We start from the raw sequence: 23,118 nt of genomic DNA, 5'->3' as shown, positions 1-23,118 counted from the left end.
TGACACATAGTAACTTAGGTACATATAAACTTTTGAATGTAATTCATATGTACGTGAATACAAAAAAATACTGATGCATACGTACATATTCTAATAGCAATGGCCCATAGCAATAACATATGGTTGGTCCAATTGCTATGGGTCACTATTGCCGTAAACGTTACAACTTCGGTTAAATTAGATAAAAGTTGTCAAATTTGATGACATGTTTAGATTTCGAGGCACTGTTTCCAAAAATCTGTTCGGTTTGGGAAGTATTAGGAAAAAACGAAATTTTGTACATATGTATACAGCGTGTTTAAAAAAAATATTCACGAATGAAGGGTGTGGTTCCTTCGCCCTTTCTTCTAAGAAAGCTTTCTTTCCTTCTAAGAAAAAAGTTCCTATTAACATGGGGTCGCAAACGCACCGTTTTCGAGATACAGAGTGTCAAAAAAAAGATTTAAAAAAAAACACGATCAAAAACAGTTCTAACTTTTTTTCTTTACTTAAAGAAGATGTTCTACATGTCTATTTGCCATTTGTACACAGAATTCACATCGGGTGTGTCTTAGAGGTACCACCGGACCACCAAGTGGCTATAACGTACAAATGTACTTTACACCCGGAGTTGGCAACAAAATAGAGAGAAAATAAAGGACACTATAAAAGGAGCTACTATTACACATGATAAGTTATAATCGGCAAAAATTAAGAATATTTCGGCGGGACCAATAAAATACGTACTTAATAACCGAAAGTACATTATAGACGGTATTCATTGTATTCGAAAATTTAAAATATGATTCGTATACATTCTAAAAATTGGTTTATAGACAAAATTTGACCTTCAAATATCAAAATATACAAGAACTATGAAAAAACATTCTTAAATTTTCTGAAGTCTTAACAGTCTATATCAGCCTAACGGAACGATTGAGACACTTTAAATGATGCTGGATTACCATATTTTGCTGATTTTGTTGTCTTCATATTCTATACATTTTTTGTTTCTCGTCTTCTTTTAAATTGTCTGAGGATTTGAAAAACTTAAAGCCAGAGGTATGTGATTTTTAGGACTATATATCTGTAGGATCGCGTCTCTTGTAGATAGGTGTTACTTTTAAGTTGGATACATGTTAAATAGTAGAAATTAACTTTAAGATTGTCATACCCTTGGGGTACGACCCTGGTGGGCATTAGTTGGGGCATGAGAATTTCCCATGCTATGCCTTATCGGTATTGGAAATCCCCGGAATAAACCTGGTCAACATTGGAACTATCTGTAATATACTTTGTCGGCATTTGAATTGCCCTTGATAGATTCCGTTGGCCCTATAGTTGCAGTTCCAATTCCCAGCTTAAGACGTAACGGTTTGATGCGGCGGGTGGTGCAGATGGCACCCTAGCCAGGGCACGCCCATGGTTTATCACCATGGGTTTTAGTATTTACGATTTTGCAGGGCATGCACAAGCTCTCTTTTCTTCTGGGTTCGGTTGTCGTTGGTAACTCAGGAGTCGCGTCCGCGCTCGCTAAACTCACAAGTTACTTTATACTCTCTTTTGTTCACTTTACATTAATAAACGCATACTTATAGTCCTTTCCTATCTGTGATTTCATTATAAGATATAAACACCATCCTATAATATATCTACAGTAGTATCAAACCCGATGCTACATATCTAAGTAGAAATTGACCACCCAGAGAATTTGGCAATTAACGAACTGAGTTCTATTTAAGTAAAGAAAATTGTCGGGTGAAATAAAGTTTACAAGCTGAATTTTGATTTTAATTTTCTGTAAGTCGATAATGACTTTGAATGATATCTTTAATCTTCTTTTTGCCACCGTCAATCGTAAATATTATGAAGACATATAGCTCCTTTTCGCGTGTGTGAAGAAAATGCTTCTAGGTATCTCATTTGAGCCTAGTTTTTCTTGTCCATGACTCTACGCAAGAATTTATGATATTTCCTATTCGGTTGAAATTTTCGGACTCTCTGCAAGTTCTGGTATTTTAGTTTTCAGCCGTACGTTCTAACCAGGCTTTCAAATATCTATGGTATTTCTGACCTATTAAGATCGTGCAACTAGCCGAAAGGTTACAGTTACGAATTTCGTCCATCCACATCTCTACAAGACAGCTTGCAAAGTTAAGGCGCTTATTTTGAAAACACACTGCAAATTCCCTATATGGGTTCATTTGTGTTTTAGATCTAAATTTTAAACCTAATTTTTTTCTCGTATGTACAGGGTGTCTGGTGACTCGACGGCCATAGGCTAAAGGGGAGTTCCTTAAAGAGTTTCGAGTTGAAAATTTTCGAAAACGCTTCGTTCCCAAGATAAAAAAATATAAAATAAAAAAGTAAGTAAAAATAAAACTTAAACTGAATCATTAATTGTAATATTCAAGACAACAAACGTCGAAACAATTCCTATCCTTATGGCCATGCGGACGCCACTGGTATAAGTGGAAATATTCTGATTCTTCCAAGACATGCGCATTAATCCTGCCATAGCGTGTCCTAAATTTCCTGCGCATATCTAAAATCATTTTTGAGATATTAAAAAATAGGTAATTGAAGATTCTATATTTTGGAAACGAAGTGTTTCCGGACATAAGTTTATTCGACTCAAAATTCCTTAAGGAACTCATCCTTGGCCTATGGCCGTGGAGTCACCAAACATCCTGTAATAATCCAATTGCCAAAATATCGCTGAAAAGCTGCTTCATACAAAAATGATGATGAGTTGATTATTTATGACCTGAATAAACAGTCCAAGATATTAGTTTAATGTAAGTTATTATTTTCCCTATTGAAACTCCAAAATCCTTCCTTTATAAGATTGGAAAGATGTCTGAGATTTTTTATTGCATTCTTATAGCCTTACAGATGTAATTGTAATAACGCAAATGAAAAACTTTTTCCGACAAATACAAACTGGCGGCACTATAAAGGCCCTTTACAGCCAAATGTAGGCCCTTTATTTCATTGTAAAGGACCTTCAAAGTGCCGGAAATTTGTGCCTGCTGGGCGGGGTGTAATTTCAACCTATGAATCAGTCAAAGCGGTTTACCATTACATTACATATTACATTGTTTTCGTTGGTAGGCTAAAAAGACGAATAAAAATTTCCTTTCTTGCCTCCCTAAAACAAACATTTTTAATGATGTGAAGGGACAGGGAATCCTTGTTTTATTATATAAAAATTCTGATTAGAACTTTCGAAAGAGCGAAGGAGCATGATTATTAAATCAAAACATGTTTTGCTCCGAAATCACAATTTCAAAGAAAACGGATTTGAACTTGTAGTATTCAAATGTAGGCGGTCGCCCTTGAAAACAAAGTAATTTTTGGAATTTTGACAAAGAACTAAACAGGTTTCATTTCACAACTGGTTAGAAAATGAAACAAAGTGTCCTTCGTAACTGAGTCCGAGTCGTTCTACAAATACGAGGCGCAGCTTGAATAAAGTCATGTGAATATTTCTTTTCATTTCTTGACTTCGCTCCAAAATTAAGTATATCTGTAAGGATATTTAGGCTTTAATCGGGAAATCAGAATTTCGCCAACGTTAGAGCTTCGAAAAATAAGAAGAAAAGTTCATATGAACTTGTATGTTTTAAAGTTTCTTCTTCGAAATTCCGGGTACACTTTCTATCTCTTTTTAGTTTTTGGTTAATAGCTCCTGCTTATCAGCTAATTAAGCAAATAGTCCAATTTCTTGGATTATTACTGAATGGAGCCATAGTAATATAGTAGGCTAACCATTATTATACAGAGTGGTCCAATTGCAAAGGGCCACTCTTGCCATTTTCTAAACCGTAAACGTTACAAGTTCGATAAAATTCGATAAAAGGTATCAAATTTGATGACAAGTTAAAATTGCGAGGCACAGTTACCAAAATTTATTCAGTTTCGCAAGTATTAGGAAAAAACGAAATTTTGCCGAAAATGTTTTTTGTGTATCGTCAATAACTTCAATTTTTTAAATATGGACTTGGATTCAATTCAACAATGACCTGGATAATAATAATATACGTTTATAATTATTTGTAGTATGTGTGTCTTTGTTGTAATTAATTGAGATATTTCAGCTCCATGTTCTATTAATTAAATAATATCGATTTAATTAATCGTCATTAATTTTTAATTTCAACAAAAGTACCTGATTTATTTTGTTCTACATTAGAGTTTTAGGATTAGAGCAAAATAAAATTTATAGTTTCTAAAAGATAAATCTAAAAATTTAAGAAAAAAAACATGTTTTCGGCGAAATTTAGTTTTTTCCCAATACTTGCGAAACTGAACAAATTTTGGCAACAGTGCCTCGACATCTTAACTTGCCATAAAATTTGACAACTTTTGTCTAATTTAACCGAACTGGTAACGTTTACGGCCTTTAGTGGTCCATAGCAATTGGACCATCCTGTATGGTTAGGTTGTAAGTATTTGATAGACCCTTTGTTTCTGTCGTTTCAATGAAAACTAGCTTGATATTAAAGTACACAGCCTATTAGTAATTAGGCCATTAAAAACAAGGTTTCTTAATTTTTTTTGCTTGACTGCAAAATAAAGTCGTAAATGCATTCATCGACGAAAGCTAAAGAAACAGTTTATTAATTTAATGTTGATATTTAAGTGCCTCGTTAAATGTTATGGAAAATTAAAAACAGACAACTTTATCAAATTTTGGTTCATCTATGGGTGCAGGACCGTCATAGATGTCATATATTTGCAAATAGTTTCAGAAGTTTAATGTGCTAATTCTAACCGATACCAGAAACGATATTCAAATTTCAAATGATACGCCCGATAAACTTAGACATTGATGAAATCGATCCGTTATTACTGTATACTTCGTCTAACAGCATGCTACGCTTTCTAACTACTGTTTTGGAGATTTTCACAGATATCTAAATAACTATTAATAGCATTTTAACGCTTTTTACCGGAAAATTTAGTGCAGGACTAGTGTATTATCATACTTCTTTAAATCTTGAGTAGATGGTTTTTATTGTAGTTTTCTCAACAGAAAAAGTCATTAAAGTCGACTTAAGAAATTAATCCAAAAATGTAAAAACCATTTTGACAAAATTGAGGTTTGAAAATTACGTCCCTGGATGTTGCAAAAACCGCAAAACTTTGAACGAAATTATCTCGAAAACTATTGAATATATCTTCTCTAAAAATTCATCCAATATGGCCATGTGCAATAGTGATCTTAATCCTGCAGAGCTTTTAAAGAAGCACTTAAGTAGACCACCCTGTATAATATGACGATAGTAACACTAACCTGAACTAGACTGAATCAGAGATAGGCGTTTGTGGTTGTCCTTTGAAGGGCAAGCATTACACGAATGTAAACATACTTAAAGGTTAATCCCTATAACAATTCCAGTGATAGATTAAGTCCAATATAGCATGCTTTAAGACTTCATCAACTGGTATATGCCTTTTCGTTTCGCAAATCATGCTGATCATCATCCCCGCATTGTGTTAAAATGCTGACTTCTACAGCTTAATTTACTTCTTTCAATTCATCTTTGCGATTTGATTAATACTTGCGAATTTCTTTCAATGAAAGGCGTTGCTTTAAAGACGACATAATTGTTAAACAAACCAAAAAAATAAATAAATAAAAATTGAGACCTACTGCCTTAAAGGCAATTCAATTTTCACGCAATCCGAAAGAAACCACTACGAATCCTGGTTTCATCAGCTTTCCCATGTAATGGATCTTGGAACAGCAAACTCAGGAATAACTTACGAAGTAATTTATTTCACTGTTAAATAATACACCTTAAGCTTGTTAAGACTCGGGTCCTATTAGATCGATGTATTAATTGTTAGTTGTTTAGCTTATAGGTTTAAGTCTAAACCCTGTGTTACGCCCATGTACATATATCGCCATCTGTTTTAGAAATATTCCCGGCATGACTAGATTGTAGTACCATTCTGCTCCCATAAGAGGGTTCTTCGGCACTGGAATTTTCGCCTCTTTCCTTTGACGGAATTTGGGTGTAAGCACGTTTCATAAAGTCGGTGTGGCACTGCGACGAACCAATAAAGGGCCAATCTAACTTTCGACCTAAATATTACGCTTTTAAACGATAGGTAGCAAGTTAGCTAACAGTGGATCGAATAGGATTACGCCTATGCCTGGGGCCGTCAGTTTTTGGTACTTAAGAACTAAGTGAAGCAGCCAGGGGATCTTTTTCTCATTACTCGTGAATCGATCGCATTCTGGTCTATCGCATTTCCCGATTTTGTCATTTTGTTTAAATCATTTTTTCTCGTATTTTTGTCACTAAGACTTAGTTGAACCATTAATAAATATCCTGTAGTGGCTCGATGTCAACTTTGTCTTAATTGTACTCGTGTACCGGAGGATTCAAGAAGGTGGTTCGCTCTTATAACTTTTTTATTTTTAAACTTGTAAAGTTGAAATTTGGAGGAAAGTTATCAGAGAATAGAGCCGATTAATGACGTTCATCTAGCACTTCCAGTTTAACCGGAAATTACCTCAATATTCCATTTTTAAATGTAATATCCTATAAATTATTTCTTTTTTGGAATCTAGAGGTCATTTTTAGTCTAAGAATATTTCATTTAAAAAAAAAAATTGTGGTTTTTTCATGTCGAGCTACGCTACTGAGGTGTACGTATTAGGCACAATTTTAGGTCAGAATTATGGAGAAAAATACAAATTTCACATTTTATTCAGTACTTTTTCTTTTATAAGTAGTTTAAATAACTATTTTTTAGTTAATGGGAAAACTGTTTTTCGGTATTTAAATTAATTCTTTTATTAAAATTCGGTATTTAAATTAAGATAATTCTGACTTAAAATTGTACCCAATACGTATATCTCAGTGGCGTAGCTCGACATGAAAAAACCATATATTTTTTTTTAATTACATATTTTTAGACTAAAAATTACCTCTAGATTCCAAAAAAGAAAACAAAATTATAGGACATTACATTTAAAAATCTAAAGTTGAGGTCATTTCCGGTTAAACCGGAAGTGCTAGATAAACGTCATTAATGTCAATCAATCGGCTCTATTCTCATATAGCTTTCCTCCATATTTCAACTTTACAAGTTTAAAAACAAGAAAGTTATAAGGGCGACCCACCTTCTTGAATCACCCGGTATATCGATACGATTCAAGTTAGTTAGTAAAGTAATCAATAAACCTTGTTATCGTTAAGCGGATTGTTGATTAATTTGACCAGAAAACAGTGTCCCTGAGACTGCGACTTCAGGGTGGTCCGAGCGTGAGTATCCAGTCCTCGATTATCTTGAGCCCACGGGTGGATCCAACAAGCAGGATCAGCCAAATCATTTTTAATTCTTCATTTTGGACGAAACAAAACTCACAAATATGAAGAGCACGGTTAACAAAATATATGTGAACGCAAGAATTCGATCAAGAGAGAGTTTGCAGGTGTTGCGAAGTACTGACACTGGAAGTTGTACCTAAAAAAAAAAACTAAAAAAAGAAAAAGAAAGAAAGAAAAGGGGCGAAAGCTTTATTATACTGGGGCTACACGTTTTTGAGAATAATGGATACTGAAATCTGGCCAAGCCGAATATATTGCTAAAAAATACTGATACACATAGGCGTAACATAAGGGTACGTTACACCTATGTAAACTTGATCCTAAAAAATTATTTAGACATTCTCAGTTTGGCTTTAACAACTTTACTTTGAATTAATATGTATCGGGAAATCGATAGAATTCTTTAACGATTTACACCATCAGAATTGAAGCACCTCCTTTTCTATTTATGTATAAAAAGCCCACTTAAGAGGTTTCACCTCGAAAGCTTGACCGGTTAGTTAGTCGATTTAGTTTATTAGTCGACTCAAGCCACCGACACCTCAATGTAGAGCTTTTATAAGCTTCTTAAGTTACGACGTGTATAATCTAAAACCTGCGTCACACGGCGCAAAGAACCTGAGCGAAATTACGCAGCTTCGGTTAAAAATAGTTAGACGATTTATAAGAACTGAGGAGTGTTATGAATCGGAGTAGTACCGTACGACTTAACGTACTAAAGTGTTAAAGAGTGATGTTGATACAGTTTTTAGGCCAGACCAGTGGACGCGACGTGACGTTGTATGGGCAAATTGGTAGTGTTTTCGCAAGTTGATGGTTTACGGCTGACTTGTAAATAATGTAATGGTGTTACATAAATAAAAAAACGTAAGCAAGGAGGCTTGCCACCAGATATATTTAGTCCAATGCCTGGAAGCCCAACGTCCACAATTTAGTGCTGATTTGGGAATGCTGAATTTCTTAACATGGAGACTTAGATAGAATATATATGGAAACAAGGTAAAGATTTGCGGGAATAGTCTGAAGGCAGTCGGATTTTAAATTCGCATTTTATTAGTTTGTTTTTAATAAATTTTGACGACATGGAACTCTTAAATCGACCGTCAGGGGCATTACGTGAGAATTATCCTGTCCACTAATATTTACCCATTACCTTTAATTTTCAAACATGGAATGAAACCCTGGCCTATGAACTCCAAAGTATTCGAGAAATTAAAGTTGGAAAAGTTGCTGAAAATCCGGACTAGGTCCATTAGTTCTCGCCACCTACCATATCCTCGTTCAACGTCCACCGCATTTGTCCTGTAACGGTTGAAATCGTTTTTAATTGATCGTTTTCAATGATTTTTGAGAAAGTATTCAGGGTCTGCACGGAACAGTAACTTTGGATTCGTCATCTGGAATTGAAAAGAGAATGGAAAATAATCCTCATACTTAGAAAAAACTCAATGATTATATTGCATATGGATTCTGTTGAGTCACAAGTTCGAAACCTCTTGATGTGGAGTATGACCATGTGCCCTCCCCAACTAAAGAATATTTCTTCCAGTGATCTGCAGATACTTTGATGACAACACTACTTCTTTCCAACATATGAAATCTTACTTTTGTGCTTTTCTTTACCACCTACATGATTATGCTAAAATAATAACTTTAACATAACCATTTTTCGTCCAACATGTCCTTAGCTAAATGCATATGCATCTGTTGTGTCCATCATTGGTAATTTTGATCGATTCCACACCATAGATCCAAAATATCTCATAAAGTCATGAAGGCGAAAAAACTGTTCCCTTGGCTAGACCAGTCGGTAGTTTTGATGAAACGTAATCACCATTATTTAGATTGGATGGAAATTCTTGATGAATTTAAATGTTGAAAATCCCATTGGTCCAGGTAATCGTTTGCCTTTGTGCATTTGTGAATTTAAATGTAACAGACACTATTGCTAGTTACATGTCGTTTAATGGCAAAAACCTTCTGAGAAGCGGAACTTTTGAAGTATGAGTACGGCCTTAACTTCACTAGAAAGGTGACTAAAAGAAGAGAATTGCAGAAAAAGGATTTTCTATATGGTTCAATTGGAAACACTTTCAAAACAAGTTATTACAACTGTTGGAAATAATGCTCTGAACAACCTCGTCCAAAAACTCTGCGATCAAGAGTTCTTTCTTAAAAGTTGACTCCTTAGTTTCCATTAAAAGACCATCGAAGACCCGAATAACCCAGACTCGCCTGAATGGCATGATAAAGAGAGCGACGTTCTTTGAGCAAATGAGTAATTTTATAAAGAAAAGAGCTTAAAAATAATGGATTTAAAATCAAAGATTATTTATTCCTGATAAAGTTGAAAAAAGTCTGAAAATGAGACATAAAATGATCAATGAAGCGAAGAACTGGGAAATTTCAGCCAAAAACTGTTAAATGTAGCTATTTTAGCGAACAGTTTTATGATAGATTGGAGACATTCTTTACTTAAACAGAAGCAATTAAATCTCGGAATCTTATTATTAAAACTCACGGTGATGAATGTCAAACAGGCCTTCGTGCTCTCTTTCAATTATCCTGTTTACAAAGCTGAACCCACCGATTCCACAAACTTGCGTGCTGACCGTGTTCTGCAAACTCATATTGATAAAAGCAAGCGGTTTTCAATAATCTATGATGATCACTGCAACTAGAAGCACTTTCACGGTATCGACGGGTTCGTTAAGAATAAAGCAGTTCAAGATTTAATCACGTGATTATCATGAATATGTCACTAGCTTTATTTGTTGAATTAATGTTAATTCTAGATCTGTCGTTCAGAAGTGGAGCTGATTTGCTGTGAATTGGCTTCTGTAGATTGTGTATAGAAAATAACAGATAAATAGATGCAGAAACGTGAATCGACAAGAATCTCAAAGTTCAGGCTCAATGGAATTTGGAGATATGCTCAAGTCTAAACATGAAGTTTTCGATTCTCTCATGTGCTTCGGAAATTGGAGAATAATTCTTTTTTGATGGTCTTAGAACTATTAACTTTTCTCTCGACCAAGACATTAACCATCATGTATCTACTCCTTCATCCTGATTTATGCGATAAGTTAGGAGTTTAGATCTGACATGAAGATAGCGTCGTGCATATATGAAAAATTGAAAACTTCCAACAACCTTTTCCCAATTCCCCAGATATCTATTTTCGTTGTTCAGTTTAAATTCATATAAATGACCGTTGAAAAATTCAAGAGCTACATGTGGACAATAGTCATTTTTTAAATGCAAACTTTAACTTTTGATGTAACGATTGTACTCCAGAGATGTTATAAAGGTTATCCTAAGGAAGATAAAATTATTAATTTTGTGAGCTCCTTCAGCCTCAAGTCAAGTACGTGTTCAGACACATTCATATCCAGGAAAGTGTTCCAAATTTTTTGCCAACTCTATTTGTGCGAAGTCTTGCAAAATCAAATTTCAGATCTCAAGGTGTACAAGATTCAAATGAAAACGTCTTTACTTCAGGTATAGAAAGTTACTTGCTAACTCCTGCGACTAAAACTATGACACATCTGAAGAGAGAGCAAGTTTGCTAGCTGTGATAAAAGGATAGTGTCGCTTAGAATCCTTTAATCATTTTGCATATCTTGTAACGATGCTATTTAAGTGTGCCTCATCTTCTTTTCGTCTTTCGCATTCAAAAACTGTAGAAGTATAGGTATAAGGTGTAACAAATTCGACTCTATGTATGGGGATCTCGGAAACGGTAAGAGATACTAAGTTCGTTAAATGGAGGCAAAGTTGCGTACTTTGACGCTCAACAATAATTCATTTGCGAATTTTTAAATATTTGATAAAAATCGAAAATGTGGATTTTCGTTTTTGTCAAAAAACTCGAAAACCATTGTTCGGAGAAAGCTGATAATGAAACATTATTTTATGTCTAGTTTAATGCTGGCGTGATCGGTATTTTTACTCGACGATTGGTTTTTGAGATATCATGGACTACTTTGGATTTTCTTATGGGCGCTATCTTGGATTTTTATAAAATTGAAATCTACAAGAAATTTACTTTCCAGTAATATATTATATTCCAGTATTTTAGTGGATTTTATATGAATAAATGTAAAAAAAAGTTTATTAACAACGCAATTCAAGTCTCCTTAGATGGAAATGGTTTTTTTTATTTTTATTCATATAAAATCCACTAAAATACTGAAACGTAATACATCACTGGAAAAGAAATTTCATGTAGGTTCCAATTTTGTAAAAATCCAAGATGGCGTCCATAAGAAAATCCAAAGTAGTTCATGATATCTCAAAAATCAGTTATCGAGTAAAAATACTGATCACAATAATAGAAAACCAGACAAAAGCAGCTCTAATAATGTTTCATTATCAGTTGTTTTCCAATAATGGTTTTCGAGTTTTTTGACAAAAACGAAAATCAAAATTTTCGGTTTTTATCGGGTATTTTCGAAAGTATTCGGATTTAAAAAAATTCGCGAATGAATTACTATTAAGCATCAAAATACGCAACTTTGCCTCTATTTAACCGACTTAGTACCTCTTGCCGTTTCCGAGATTCCCATACACGGACTCAAATTTGTTACACCCTGTATAATACCTTTATCAGTCTTTGAATACAATAACTAACTAATAACTCCGTCTTTTTGCAGGAGCAGGTAACGTTAATTTTATTTTCAACATAAAAAACCATTAACAGAAGCAAAAAATGGGATGTGGCTCAAATCGTTGCAAAAAAAAATATTTTAAATTCTTTGTCTAATATGAGAATTTTAGTAAATATTGAAGTCTTCGAGTAAGCGTCATAGACCTTATTGAAATATCTAAAAAAATTGGAGCGAATGTGCTTGTGGAATCTAAAGTAAAACACGTCTCTCTTGGCACGATGAATCTGAATGCGAAAACTCTCTGGCTTGATCCTGTTATAAATAATACTTATGAGCCAGTTAACGTATATATCTGAAATTCAAATAAAATTAGTCCTGGTTTTATCGCGGTACTACCGACTTTAAGCGAATTTTGGGTTTTCTTTATCACGGTGATGCTTCTTTATCGCGTTAACAGTGTGACCTATATTTGTGACAATAATATTTATAAAGCCGAGAAATAATGCAAGTGTGATTTGTGTGCTAGCGCAAATTTTATGAAATTTTCCATTCGAAAATTAAGTAAGTAGGTACTAGAAATTGAACTGTGCAGCAATAGGTAGAGCTGATGCAAACTGAGTCAAATTAAGGCATAAATTGTACCACAACGAATCAATCAGGTTTGGCCTTTGAAAAATACTGACCTTTCCCACTTTTCCAATTTTTATTAATAGTTTCTCTTTTCGATTCCTGTTACCGACACTTTCCAATTTGCTAGGAACTAAATTATAGTTTCCAATTTACAATTTCAAAAGGTTACTCCCAAAAATGGCGGATAAAATTGTTCCAATTAAAATCACACAATGCTCCATTTAAATTACAAGGGATTGTAATGATTTACATATTTTACTGGGTGGTAGTAAACCATGAGATTTTCATGGAAATTATGAGGGGATCTCGTAACGCGGTATTGAATATAGCCCATGCAACCTTGGGGTAATGAATAATTTAATGACAGAGAAAAATAGCTTTCCAATGAATTTGATGATAACAATTAGCTTTTGTATGCTTAAAATAGGAATCATAGATTTTATGTGGTGAATGGGATGAAATAATTATTATAGGTAACTATTCAATGAACATCCTGCGTAATGGGCTTAGCCGAACTAATTCAACTTCTTTGAAGTAAATAAATTTTAAAAAAACCAGAGGAATATTGTTATCCCACATTAACTCATTACCTTGAACAAGTAAACTCGTTAAAAAATTGCTTCCACCTTCGTTTTTATAAAGCTGTTGAATGTTGGATTGGTATTGATGGAATTAGTATTTTTTCTGATTTCTGCTGTTTCGAATAACTATACGAAACTAACAATCACTCTAGTGAAGCAAGCTCCTTGGAATATCCTAGAAATTTCAAAATAACAAAGTAAATATTATTACATTAAAACTCTGTTCTTATTTTTAGAAACTTCTGCTACAGTCAGGTAGATTATTTGAACATGCATCTATTACGGTTTTTCCCTGCTTCAGAAGATTGTTACTCACGTCGATGTAGCGCAAATAATGAAATGTAACATGTTTCACTTTTCCCCATTTCAATTTTGATTCTAGCAGAGAAACTTTTGTAAATATTTCAAATTATTCAATCATCATTATTCTCGATTGAACTAAAGTTCATATCTATCAGTATCTTGGCAATTACCAGATAATGGGATTATGTAAACAGATAATGTTCCAATAGGTTTATGAAAATCAGTATTAACACGAAACCTTCTTCTGTTAAGGTCACCTTTGGTAAACAGTGGAAACAGACTTCGACGTGAGCATACTTATGCAGATATCTATAAACTAATCTTGTGGTATATCATAGGTCCTCAGGGTAGATGTTTATGTACAGGGTTGGCTCGTATATTTAGACAGAGCCTACTACTTTTATTACAAAAAAAAGAAAAGCTGTGGATATAAAAGTTCCACTTTTTATTTTAAATCGCCAGAAAATATTATACAGAGTAATTCCAAAGTTGAAGTTATCCTTTCACCAGCAAATAGAGCTTGAAAAAATGTTTTCCCTTCCTTTGGCGCTTTTTCGAAATATCAACAACAACGGAGATATGGTGTGTTAGTTTTATTTAAAAAATTAAAATTTATTAATAATTGCCAAACCACTTGAGATACTTAAACAAAATTTTGTAGGCGTCAATAATTACGTGGGACGGAAATTCCACAATAAATAAAATTATTTCTGGGTTTACCAGTGGCGCGTGTATAAAAATGTTGAATATTTAAAAAAAAGGTATGCCACCGATTTTTCTAAAAATAAAAATTATTATTAAATTCCCTGTTCAATTATAAAAAGATAAGCGCTTCTATTAATTTTTGGTACGACGCTCCGTTTTCGAGTAAAAAAATCAGAACCGTTTTAATGCGCGCCTAAAATTAAGTGCTGTTTTAATTTAAAATTTCAAATTATTTAACCTTTGATCAGAGGCCCTCAATTATGCGTAGAATAAAATGGAGTTCATTTTGAATACGTTATTTAAGTTAAATTAAATTTTGATTTCCATATTTTTTAGAAGTTAGTTCAATTGTTATTTAGAAATTTAGCCAAAACTCAAAAAATATTTAAAATTGTTTTCTGGTAAAAATCATCGAAGTGGTAGTTCCAATGCAATTTAACTGTCACTAACACCTACAAAATTTTGTTTAATTATCTCAAGTGATTTAGCAACTATTAATAAATTTTAGTTTTTTAAATAAAACTTTGACACCCCGTATCTGCGTTGATATTCATATTTCGAAAAAGCGCCAAAGGAAAAAAAAAATTGAAACCCTATTCACTAGTGCAAGGATAACTCCAACTTTGGAATCATCCTGTATAAGACAAGAGATGAATATTGAAAAGAATACAAAAAACATAAAGGCGGTAAATTTATGACGGAACACCCTGTATATTTTGTAAAAACTGAGTGGAGCTTTATTTTCTGATTGCTAAAATATATAACTTGTTGACGTTTAGTTTAGCTGTTGTCGCGGTATTTGCATTTAAAATTTGGGATTGAAGGTCATTAGTAATTATTCTTTATTCAGCTGTCACATTTTCTTCAGTACATCCGTAAAACGGATATACAGAAGAATAAAAGTTAAAACCAATTCGCTTGTATAACAAAAACAACAATAATGTTGCTCAAGTGGAAATGAAGTATCAATGCATTCGTTCCCACATGCTAGTTCCTGCCAAGTCCACTTTTTACTTTTAATTTTTTTATTTTACGGATGGAATAAACAAAATGTGTCGAATAAATAATAATTACTAATGACATCCGATCCTTCCCGGTTTCTAAATGCAAATACCGCAGAAATAGCTAAACCAAATGTCAACATGTTTTGAAATCTGAAAATAAAGGTCTATTCAGTTTTATAAAATATACAGAGTGTTTCATTATAAATTTATCGGTTTCGTGTCTTTTTTTAACTTTGCAATACTTATCTGTTCTGTTGCATGACACTTTCTGGAGATTTAGGATTAACCCTATAACTTTTGTATTTCAGTTTTTTTTGCAATAAAAATCACAGGCGCTGTCTAGAATATGGACCAACCCTGTACATATGTAAATATTAACTTAACAGCAAAAAAACAGGCGCACCAACAGATTTTATTCTTTTTCGGCTATGTATTGTGAAGAATTAAATTTTTGAGCCAAACGGAAAGTTTTTATGCTATTTAATTAAAAAATGATACGAAATAAAAAATTTAAGGTGCTTATAAAAAAATTTAATTTTATTCAAATAAACGTAGTGTTTTAACAAAATAACAGAATAAATTTTTTCTTTTTTCTTAATGTATGCAAGTAAAAACGAAAAGTAAGAAGGTTTATCCAAAGAAATCAAACCTGTCTCACAATGCATTTGGAAGTAAATTGCTGCAAAATGCCTAAAAATTATTATCGTTATTTTATGAAGAAAAAGGAAATAAACATTGTGGAATTATTTTTCTTAATTATTAATATAACAGAAGTAGATTTTTAATGCATATTTTTCCCACATTAGCTAATGCGTCGGTTTTTTTGTTGTTGAGTTTATCTAATATACTGTATTGTATATCCATAACTTTGTTTTTGAACTTCAATGAGGAATTTTAGATAAAAATGGAGAAATTCAAAATTGATATAAATTCGACAGTTATTCAACAAATTATATTTCATATGCCACTAAAACCCTTAAAATTAGGGTACATCTTGTGAAATAGTTATTTGTTCTTTTTGCTTCTTTTTGTGTGATGTTGTTGCTGAAAAGATTAATTCCATATTTTCTTTCTGATGGGCCTTCATTCTGTAGAGAGCCAAAAAAATATGAAAGGTGATAAATATCTCCTACGATATTATATACATATCTTGCTTCCCACACACCGTCACCCAAGTTCATTTAAATATGCGTCAGTAGATACAATGAATATGAAATAAGAAGTAAAATTACAAAATGGAAATTTGCAAGCAATTTTTTTTGCTTGCAAATTTCCATTTTATGTTTTATTACTTACTTTATATTCATTTTATCTATTTCTGCGTAAGCGCTAAACATTCCAACCTTAAACTATAATATTTCTCGCAAAAAATAAATTTTCTGTTCGATTAGAGGTTTCATCAGGACGATGTAAAAAAAAAATGATGAAAAATTCTCGAAGAGAAAACGTTTAACAGGTTTGGGTGACGGAGTTTTTAAGGGAATTTAAAGCTACTGTAATGAAGTTTCTTGATATTTTTTCTATTTTGAATATTAACGTTAGAAAAGGGACATAAAAAAGTTCGCTTATTTAAAAATAACAAAAAGGTGTATTGCATGCATAATAAACACTGCACAATATGTAACCATGTATTTCTGGATGTCCGTTTGTTGGTTTAAGAAAATTGCTTTACAACTTTTCCCACTTAACCAAATCTGCATCTCGGATATCCGAGGTCCTTATACTGGTTCCTTGCATACTGGATATAGTGTGTAGAAAACTGGATTTTAGAGTTATAACCAAAATATTAAAGTCCATAAAATCTAAAATTTGGGAGTCATACCATCAGTTAAATTTATTCCTAATCAAATCCATTTCTCAGATATTATCATAAAAATTCATTCATTTCAAAAATCACTAACAGAGGCAATTTTTAGCACCTACTTTTCTTACTTCATCACAATCATGCATCATTACTTCATGAAAACCTTCTGCATTTAAAACTTCGTTGTTACTCCTTCAATAATCAAAATACCGGAATAAATTTTACTTTCCATTTCTGATGAAAAAGTGCCGTTTTTCTCCCTCAAATTAACACCATTTTAATTTACAACATGTGAAAAACTAACAAAAACTAATCCATGACCGACAACTATTTAAATGCTCGATATAGTATATCTGCGCTGTTTAATAAAGCTACTTAGTGATTCTTTAATAGTCACAAGTTCCATTCTTTATCGGTACTGTCATGACTAATTATTCTGATACGCATCCTTGAAGTTTGTTGACCTGGATGATAAATTATGAATATGATGGCCGGTATCACGTAGCATCATGGTAATATGCAGAGATAGGCAAATTTTTGATATGTGATTATTATACAGGGCGATAATTTAATACTGAAAAATAAATCTGCAACCAGCATTTATTATCAAGGAAAAACGCATAAATTAGTATGGTGGGTTGTCATGGGTTTCGATGTCTGAGGAAAATTGAAATATAAATAGAAAGGTTAGAAACGTCAGTTATTTGCTAGCTCATAGGTAAGTTTTTTTTACTCTGTTAACCTCGGTCCATAATACTTGGTAATATGATAATATTGAAGTTACTGTCCTTGCTCCGCGCTAAATTTTGTTTTTTTTTTAATGAAAAACATGTAAGTTCAAGTAATATACCGGGTGATTCAAGAAGGTGGCCCATCTTTATAACTTTTTTGTTCTAAAATTTAGAAAGTTGAAATTTGGAAAGAAGCTATCTGATAATAGAGCCGATTGATTATCACTAATGACGTTTATCTAGCACTTCCGGTTTAACCGGAAATGACTTCAGGTTTCGATTTTTAGATGTAAGGCCCTATAAATTTTTTCTTTTTTGAAATCTGGAGGTCATTTTTAGTCTAAAAATATGTAATTTGAAAAAAAATATTTATTTGTGGGTTTTTCATGTGGAGCTACCCCACTGAGGTATACGTATTAGGTACAATTTTAGATTAGAATTATGGGAAAAAACACTAATTTGTCATTTTATTAAGTACTTTTTCTTCTATAAGCAATTTAAATACCGAAAAACGGTTTATAAGATAAATGGGAAAAAGTTTATTCTCATATAGCTTTTCTCTAAATTTCAACTTTGTAAGTTTAAAAACAAAAAAATTATAAGGGCAAGCCGCCTTCTTGAATCACTCAGTATATTTTATAGATTCTTTTATGCCGGTATATCTTTCTTGACTTACATATGTCCAGAACCATATTTAGAGAATTAATTTGAAATAGTAAATAGGAAGTACCTACTAAAAGTCATGCACCAGCTCCTGAACCTATACGTCTTTGTAAGGTTTTAAAAATCAAAACTTGTACATCCTTTGGATATGTACTGACTAACTCAAAAATGACCGAACGATTTTAAACATCATAAATTCAATTTGATTTTGACATAAAAAATCAGGGGTTTTTCTGAAAGTATTCAATTTGACACAAGTTTCTATAAGCTTACTTCCAGGAAATTGAGTCCTTGATAGGCTATTGATAGTTATTGAAAAATTAGCAAAGAATTATTAAAAATGTAACTAACGCACTTTGATTTAAATATTAAAAAAATCTGTTTGAAATCGGTTTTAAAAAATCTACACCCTTTTACGAGCTACTAGGAGCTACTAAAAAATAGCAGTAATGACAACCGTGGAGAAATCTCAGTTCGAGAACCTGATATACAGGATGTTTCGGTAGGAGAAGGGAACATTTTAAATATGTGTTTAGAAGGTCAAAATAAGAAAAATAAGCCAATATATTGTATTCCGCTTGTCTAAAAAATTAGAATTGAAATACAATCGGTCTATTTTCCTTATTTTGACCTTCTAGGCATACAAACACCGGCAAATTTAAAGGAACACACGTGAAATCTAATCGTTTTCTCTAGGATATAATGTTAATATTTCTCTGATAACTTCTTCCTGCGAAGTTAAGTAAAGTAATTGAAACGTGTTTTTCAAAATTATACCATGTGGAACTTGTCGAAAAAGAAGACTCTAAGATGTCACTCGAGAGAGTGAGACTTTTGAACTAAACCATTTGATAAATCATAAGTGTGACATATCGTTGGATTCAGAAAAAAGTAGAATTTACTGAGCGTAAAATAAAATTTGTTCACTATTTACAAAAACAAAGTTGATGATGATTTCGAAGAAACGAAACGTCAGATCGAAAATCTACGAACACCATTTCGTAGAGGAGAAAAAGTGGAAATGAAAATATTAAATTTATTTTTAAATATTTTTTGAAACAAAATCAGAAAACTGTATAAAGGGAATCGCGAAAAATCGGTTTTTCTTAAATAACTTCGGATCCATTCCGAAATTTTCGAATCTGAAGACATGACTTTGCAAAACATGGAAAGGCGCAACTTTTTGGTAATTTAACCATCTGCCTATTTCTTATGGTTTACAAGATTCCAGTAGAGTGCATTCTTATTCGGGACACCCTGTATTGAGAATATTTCGCTTTCCTTCCGAATTACCGAATTACTCTACGAATGTCTCTCCTTTAACATTATTTCTTGTATTTCCTTCAGGACCTGCTACATGTAATCTAATAATACTTCCTATTGCTAAGTGTAGGGCAGAACTAATGGACCTCCTACTACTTTATTGCCACTCATTAAAGGAGGATATGATACATTATTTTTGCATTAGTTTTTCCAATTGAAAATGCTACAATTGAGTTTCTCAGTTATATCCTGATTCATATAAACGATTTTAATTGAATTTTTCAGTGGTAAATATCCACTACTCATTCCGCTTCATCTGTTTTCCAACCACAGTCCATCTTAGCTCATGTGTACGTCATGGGCAATCAACAAACAACCTATAAGACGCAAAATCACTTTTTTTATTAGTATTTCAAGTTTATCAAGACTGTATTTTCACGGAACTAAATATAAACTACCTACATCCTCCGCGAACCCACTCATGCATTTCAATTATGTTCAATTTCGCTGGACATTGTGCAGTTCGTTTCTATTGTTTAAATTGTGTCCTTTAATTTACTGCTACGTACTTTATTGTACATGTGTCTGTCGGGTTCATGCAGAAAGCGATTTTGTCCTGACCTTTAATCTTCATCTAGATGGATTCTTGGAGTAGTTGCCGGAAATTTAGTAATGTGAGATATGCGGCTGAATGTGTGAATAGTGTAAATGTTGTTAAGTTTTCAGACTTTGAAAGATTTGAGCACACGTCTAAACAAGAACAACTCATAACAACAAATTTATAGCGGTACTTAGAGCTTTGCAGTTACGATAAGCGGTAAGACTTTCGCCGTCTCACAATCCCATAAACCTCTACTTAATCATTGGTGGAAAAATATTTAAATTTCTTCTGTATCGCTACAGAACTTCAGATTGCCCTAATCAATCACAATCAAATAAAATTTAATCACAAAATTTCCTGATACACTGAGCTTTCTGAAAAAAAAATGGTACACCCAGGATTTACATATGGAAAAAACAATTAAAATTTTCAATAATTTTAGGTAAGTTTGTCAAATTAATAAGTACTTTTTTTTAAAGGACATAAAGGTAAATGAGATGTAAAACTAAAGAATTACTGCACTAAATCCTTCTTAATCTTCGTTTAGGAATATTTATTAACAAATTTTAAATAAATGTCTGGAAAAAAGTATGGAAATTTAATTTTCTAAATCTAAAACAAACAATATCAATTGAAATATTAATATTTAGTGACATATCCACGTGAATTGAAAACAGCTTGACACCTTCCGATCATCGAATCCACTAATGATTGCAGTGCGTCTAGAGGAATTTGGATCCATTCATTTTTTAGTGTAGTAAACAATTCTTCTTTGTTTTAAATATTTTTACTGCGCGAATACGCCCATCTAGAATCTCCCAGAGATGCTCTATAGAGTTGAGATCTGGAGATTGGGAGGGCCATTCAAGTAGAGTAACATTGTTTTCGGAGAACCACTCCTTTACCAACTTCGAGGTATGCTTCAGATCGTTGTCCTGCAAACTTCCAGTGCAACGGCATTTATTCTTCAGCAAATGGAAGCATTGTGTTTTCCAAAATGTCCTTATACTGGAATCAATCCATTTTTCCATCTACTTGAACTATTGGTCCAATTCTAGACCTTGAAAAGCAATCCCAGACCATGTTATTGCCACCTCCATGTTTGACAGTTGGAATTTAATATTTAAAATAGTATCGTTTGTTTATTGGTTGATGCACACAACATTTTGCCTCCGAATCAAAAAGTTTAAATTTACTTTTGTCACTCCATAGAATGGTATTCCATTATCGACTTGTCCACGATAAATAGCAAATTCCATCCGCGCCTTCCGATTTTTCTTGGTAGACAGGTTTTTTAACGACAATTCTACCATTTAATTCGGCGTTAATCAAGTGGTTCCTTATTATCCTCGATGTTATTTAGATATCAAATTATTTCGTTTCTGCATTGATTTGTTTTGATGTTTTCCGAGGATCGGCTTAAGATGTCTTTTTAATTAAGTTGTTGAGACGCGCGCAAGTTTTTCGGGGACGTCCTGTTTTACGAGCAACTTCTATACTACCACGGCTCCAATGCTTTAATACAATTTTTGAAACAGCTCCTTTACTAATTTGTAATAATCTCGTGATCTCAATTTGCTTTTTTCCATTCTCAAATAAGTCTAATATTTTCTGTTTTAAGTCAGAGAAAAAACAACGGATTCTTGGCATATTGTGGCTATTGTTGCTTACTGTGATGCACTATACTGAACGACATTATTGAAAATATAAATTCTGTATTTTAATAAAAAATAGTTTCTATATTTTTTTTAGGCAAATATTTAAAATCAAGTAAATAATTCTTATAAACGAAGATTTAAAACATTTTTAACCAGAAATTCCTCGCATTTATAACAAATAACAGGTAATACACTTAAAAATCATATGGATATTAATATAGTTAAATCAACTAAAATTTTTTAAAGTTTTCATACTTTTTTCCACTCCTGTATATGCAGAGTTAATTTGCTGGTTAGTGAAGTGAACACGGAAACTATTACATTTTCCGGGATCCGTTCTTGCTGCCCAAAGGCCTTTTTAAGTAAAAAATAATTTTCTGTTTTACTAGAAAAAAAGAAGTGGCAGAATAAGTGTGATTAGTCTGTGTGTACATTTTACAACTTAGCTCGTTTCAAAAAAATTAAATTTGTTTTTTTTACGAAATACTTAGAAAGTTATGAATTTGTTGACTTGGAAGAACTTTCTACATACTTCCTAGAATTTCATAAATTTGGAAGAGTTTTTAAAGTTTTGATCTAACTTCCCAGACTTCACATCGGAGAACTCTACATTCTTCCTACTATTTAAAAATATTCAAATACTTTTTTGAAGTTTTTCTTAGTACCTATACATCACTGAGCTAGGATTTTTTTACAGCCTATTTGTTTCCAAAATTTCCGTACGTGGTTTGAATTTTACTGAATTTTTGAACGATTATTTATCAATCTTCCCGAGCTTTTTCAGAATTTACGAATTGAAGAACTATTTATAATATATTTGAATATGTAGATTTTAATGATCTTTGTCTAAAATTTATTCAATTCCTTGAAATCTAAAAACTTTTTATGAATGCTTTACTACCCAGAATTTATTAAAATTTCCGGATAGTCTAGAAATTATTTAAGGTTTCCAAAATGCAGAATTGTTCTATAATTTTCAAGAGGAAGAACTGGGAATATCACTAATCCAAAATTTCTAGGCATCAAAGAACTTTCGACTTCAAAGAAATTCCACTAATCCTAATAGTTAGCATAAAAAATTATACTTCCATGTTGAGGAACGTTCCACATTATATAAAAAATTCCCATCCAGACTGCTACCAGTTTGGTGCTTATTAGCGCTCATCAGACAGCCATAAACAAATAGCGTCGAATAAGGCTTTAGTTGAAAAGGAAAAAACCAAAAAAAGCTACTCTA

General features: G+C 32.6%; 1 protein-coding gene across 3 annotated transcripts in view; it reads left to right on the top strand.

Annotated features, from left to right (window-relative positions):
* Positions 1-23,118, top strand: part of fdl (fused lobes) — a 91,776-nt gene that overhangs the window by 6,772 nt on the left and 61,886 nt on the right. Inside the window, exon 1 of one of the 3 annotated variants that reach the window (XM_066403432.1) lies at positions 8,319-8,327. The exons of 1 other annotated variant lie outside the window; for it this stretch is intronic. Coding sequence is in view for 1 of the 2 variants with exons in the window: in XM_066403428.1 (XP_066259525.1) it covers positions 20,261-20,296 (36 nt within the window). In the remaining variant the exon portion in view is untranslated. Of the gene's footprint in view, positions 1-8,318; positions 8,328-20,148; positions 20,297-23,118 lie in introns of those variants that run through there. One more of the 3 variants, XM_066403428.1, reaches the window with a different exon arrangement.

This window comes from Euwallacea similis, chromosome 29 (genome assembly GCF_039881205.1).
Source record: "Euwallacea similis isolate ESF13 chromosome 29, ESF131.1, whole genome shotgun sequence".
In the NCBI taxonomy this organism is placed as follows: Eukaryota; Metazoa; Arthropoda; class Insecta; order Coleoptera; family Curculionidae; genus Euwallacea; species Euwallacea similis.
This window is presented reverse-complemented; position numbering and strand designations above follow the sequence as displayed.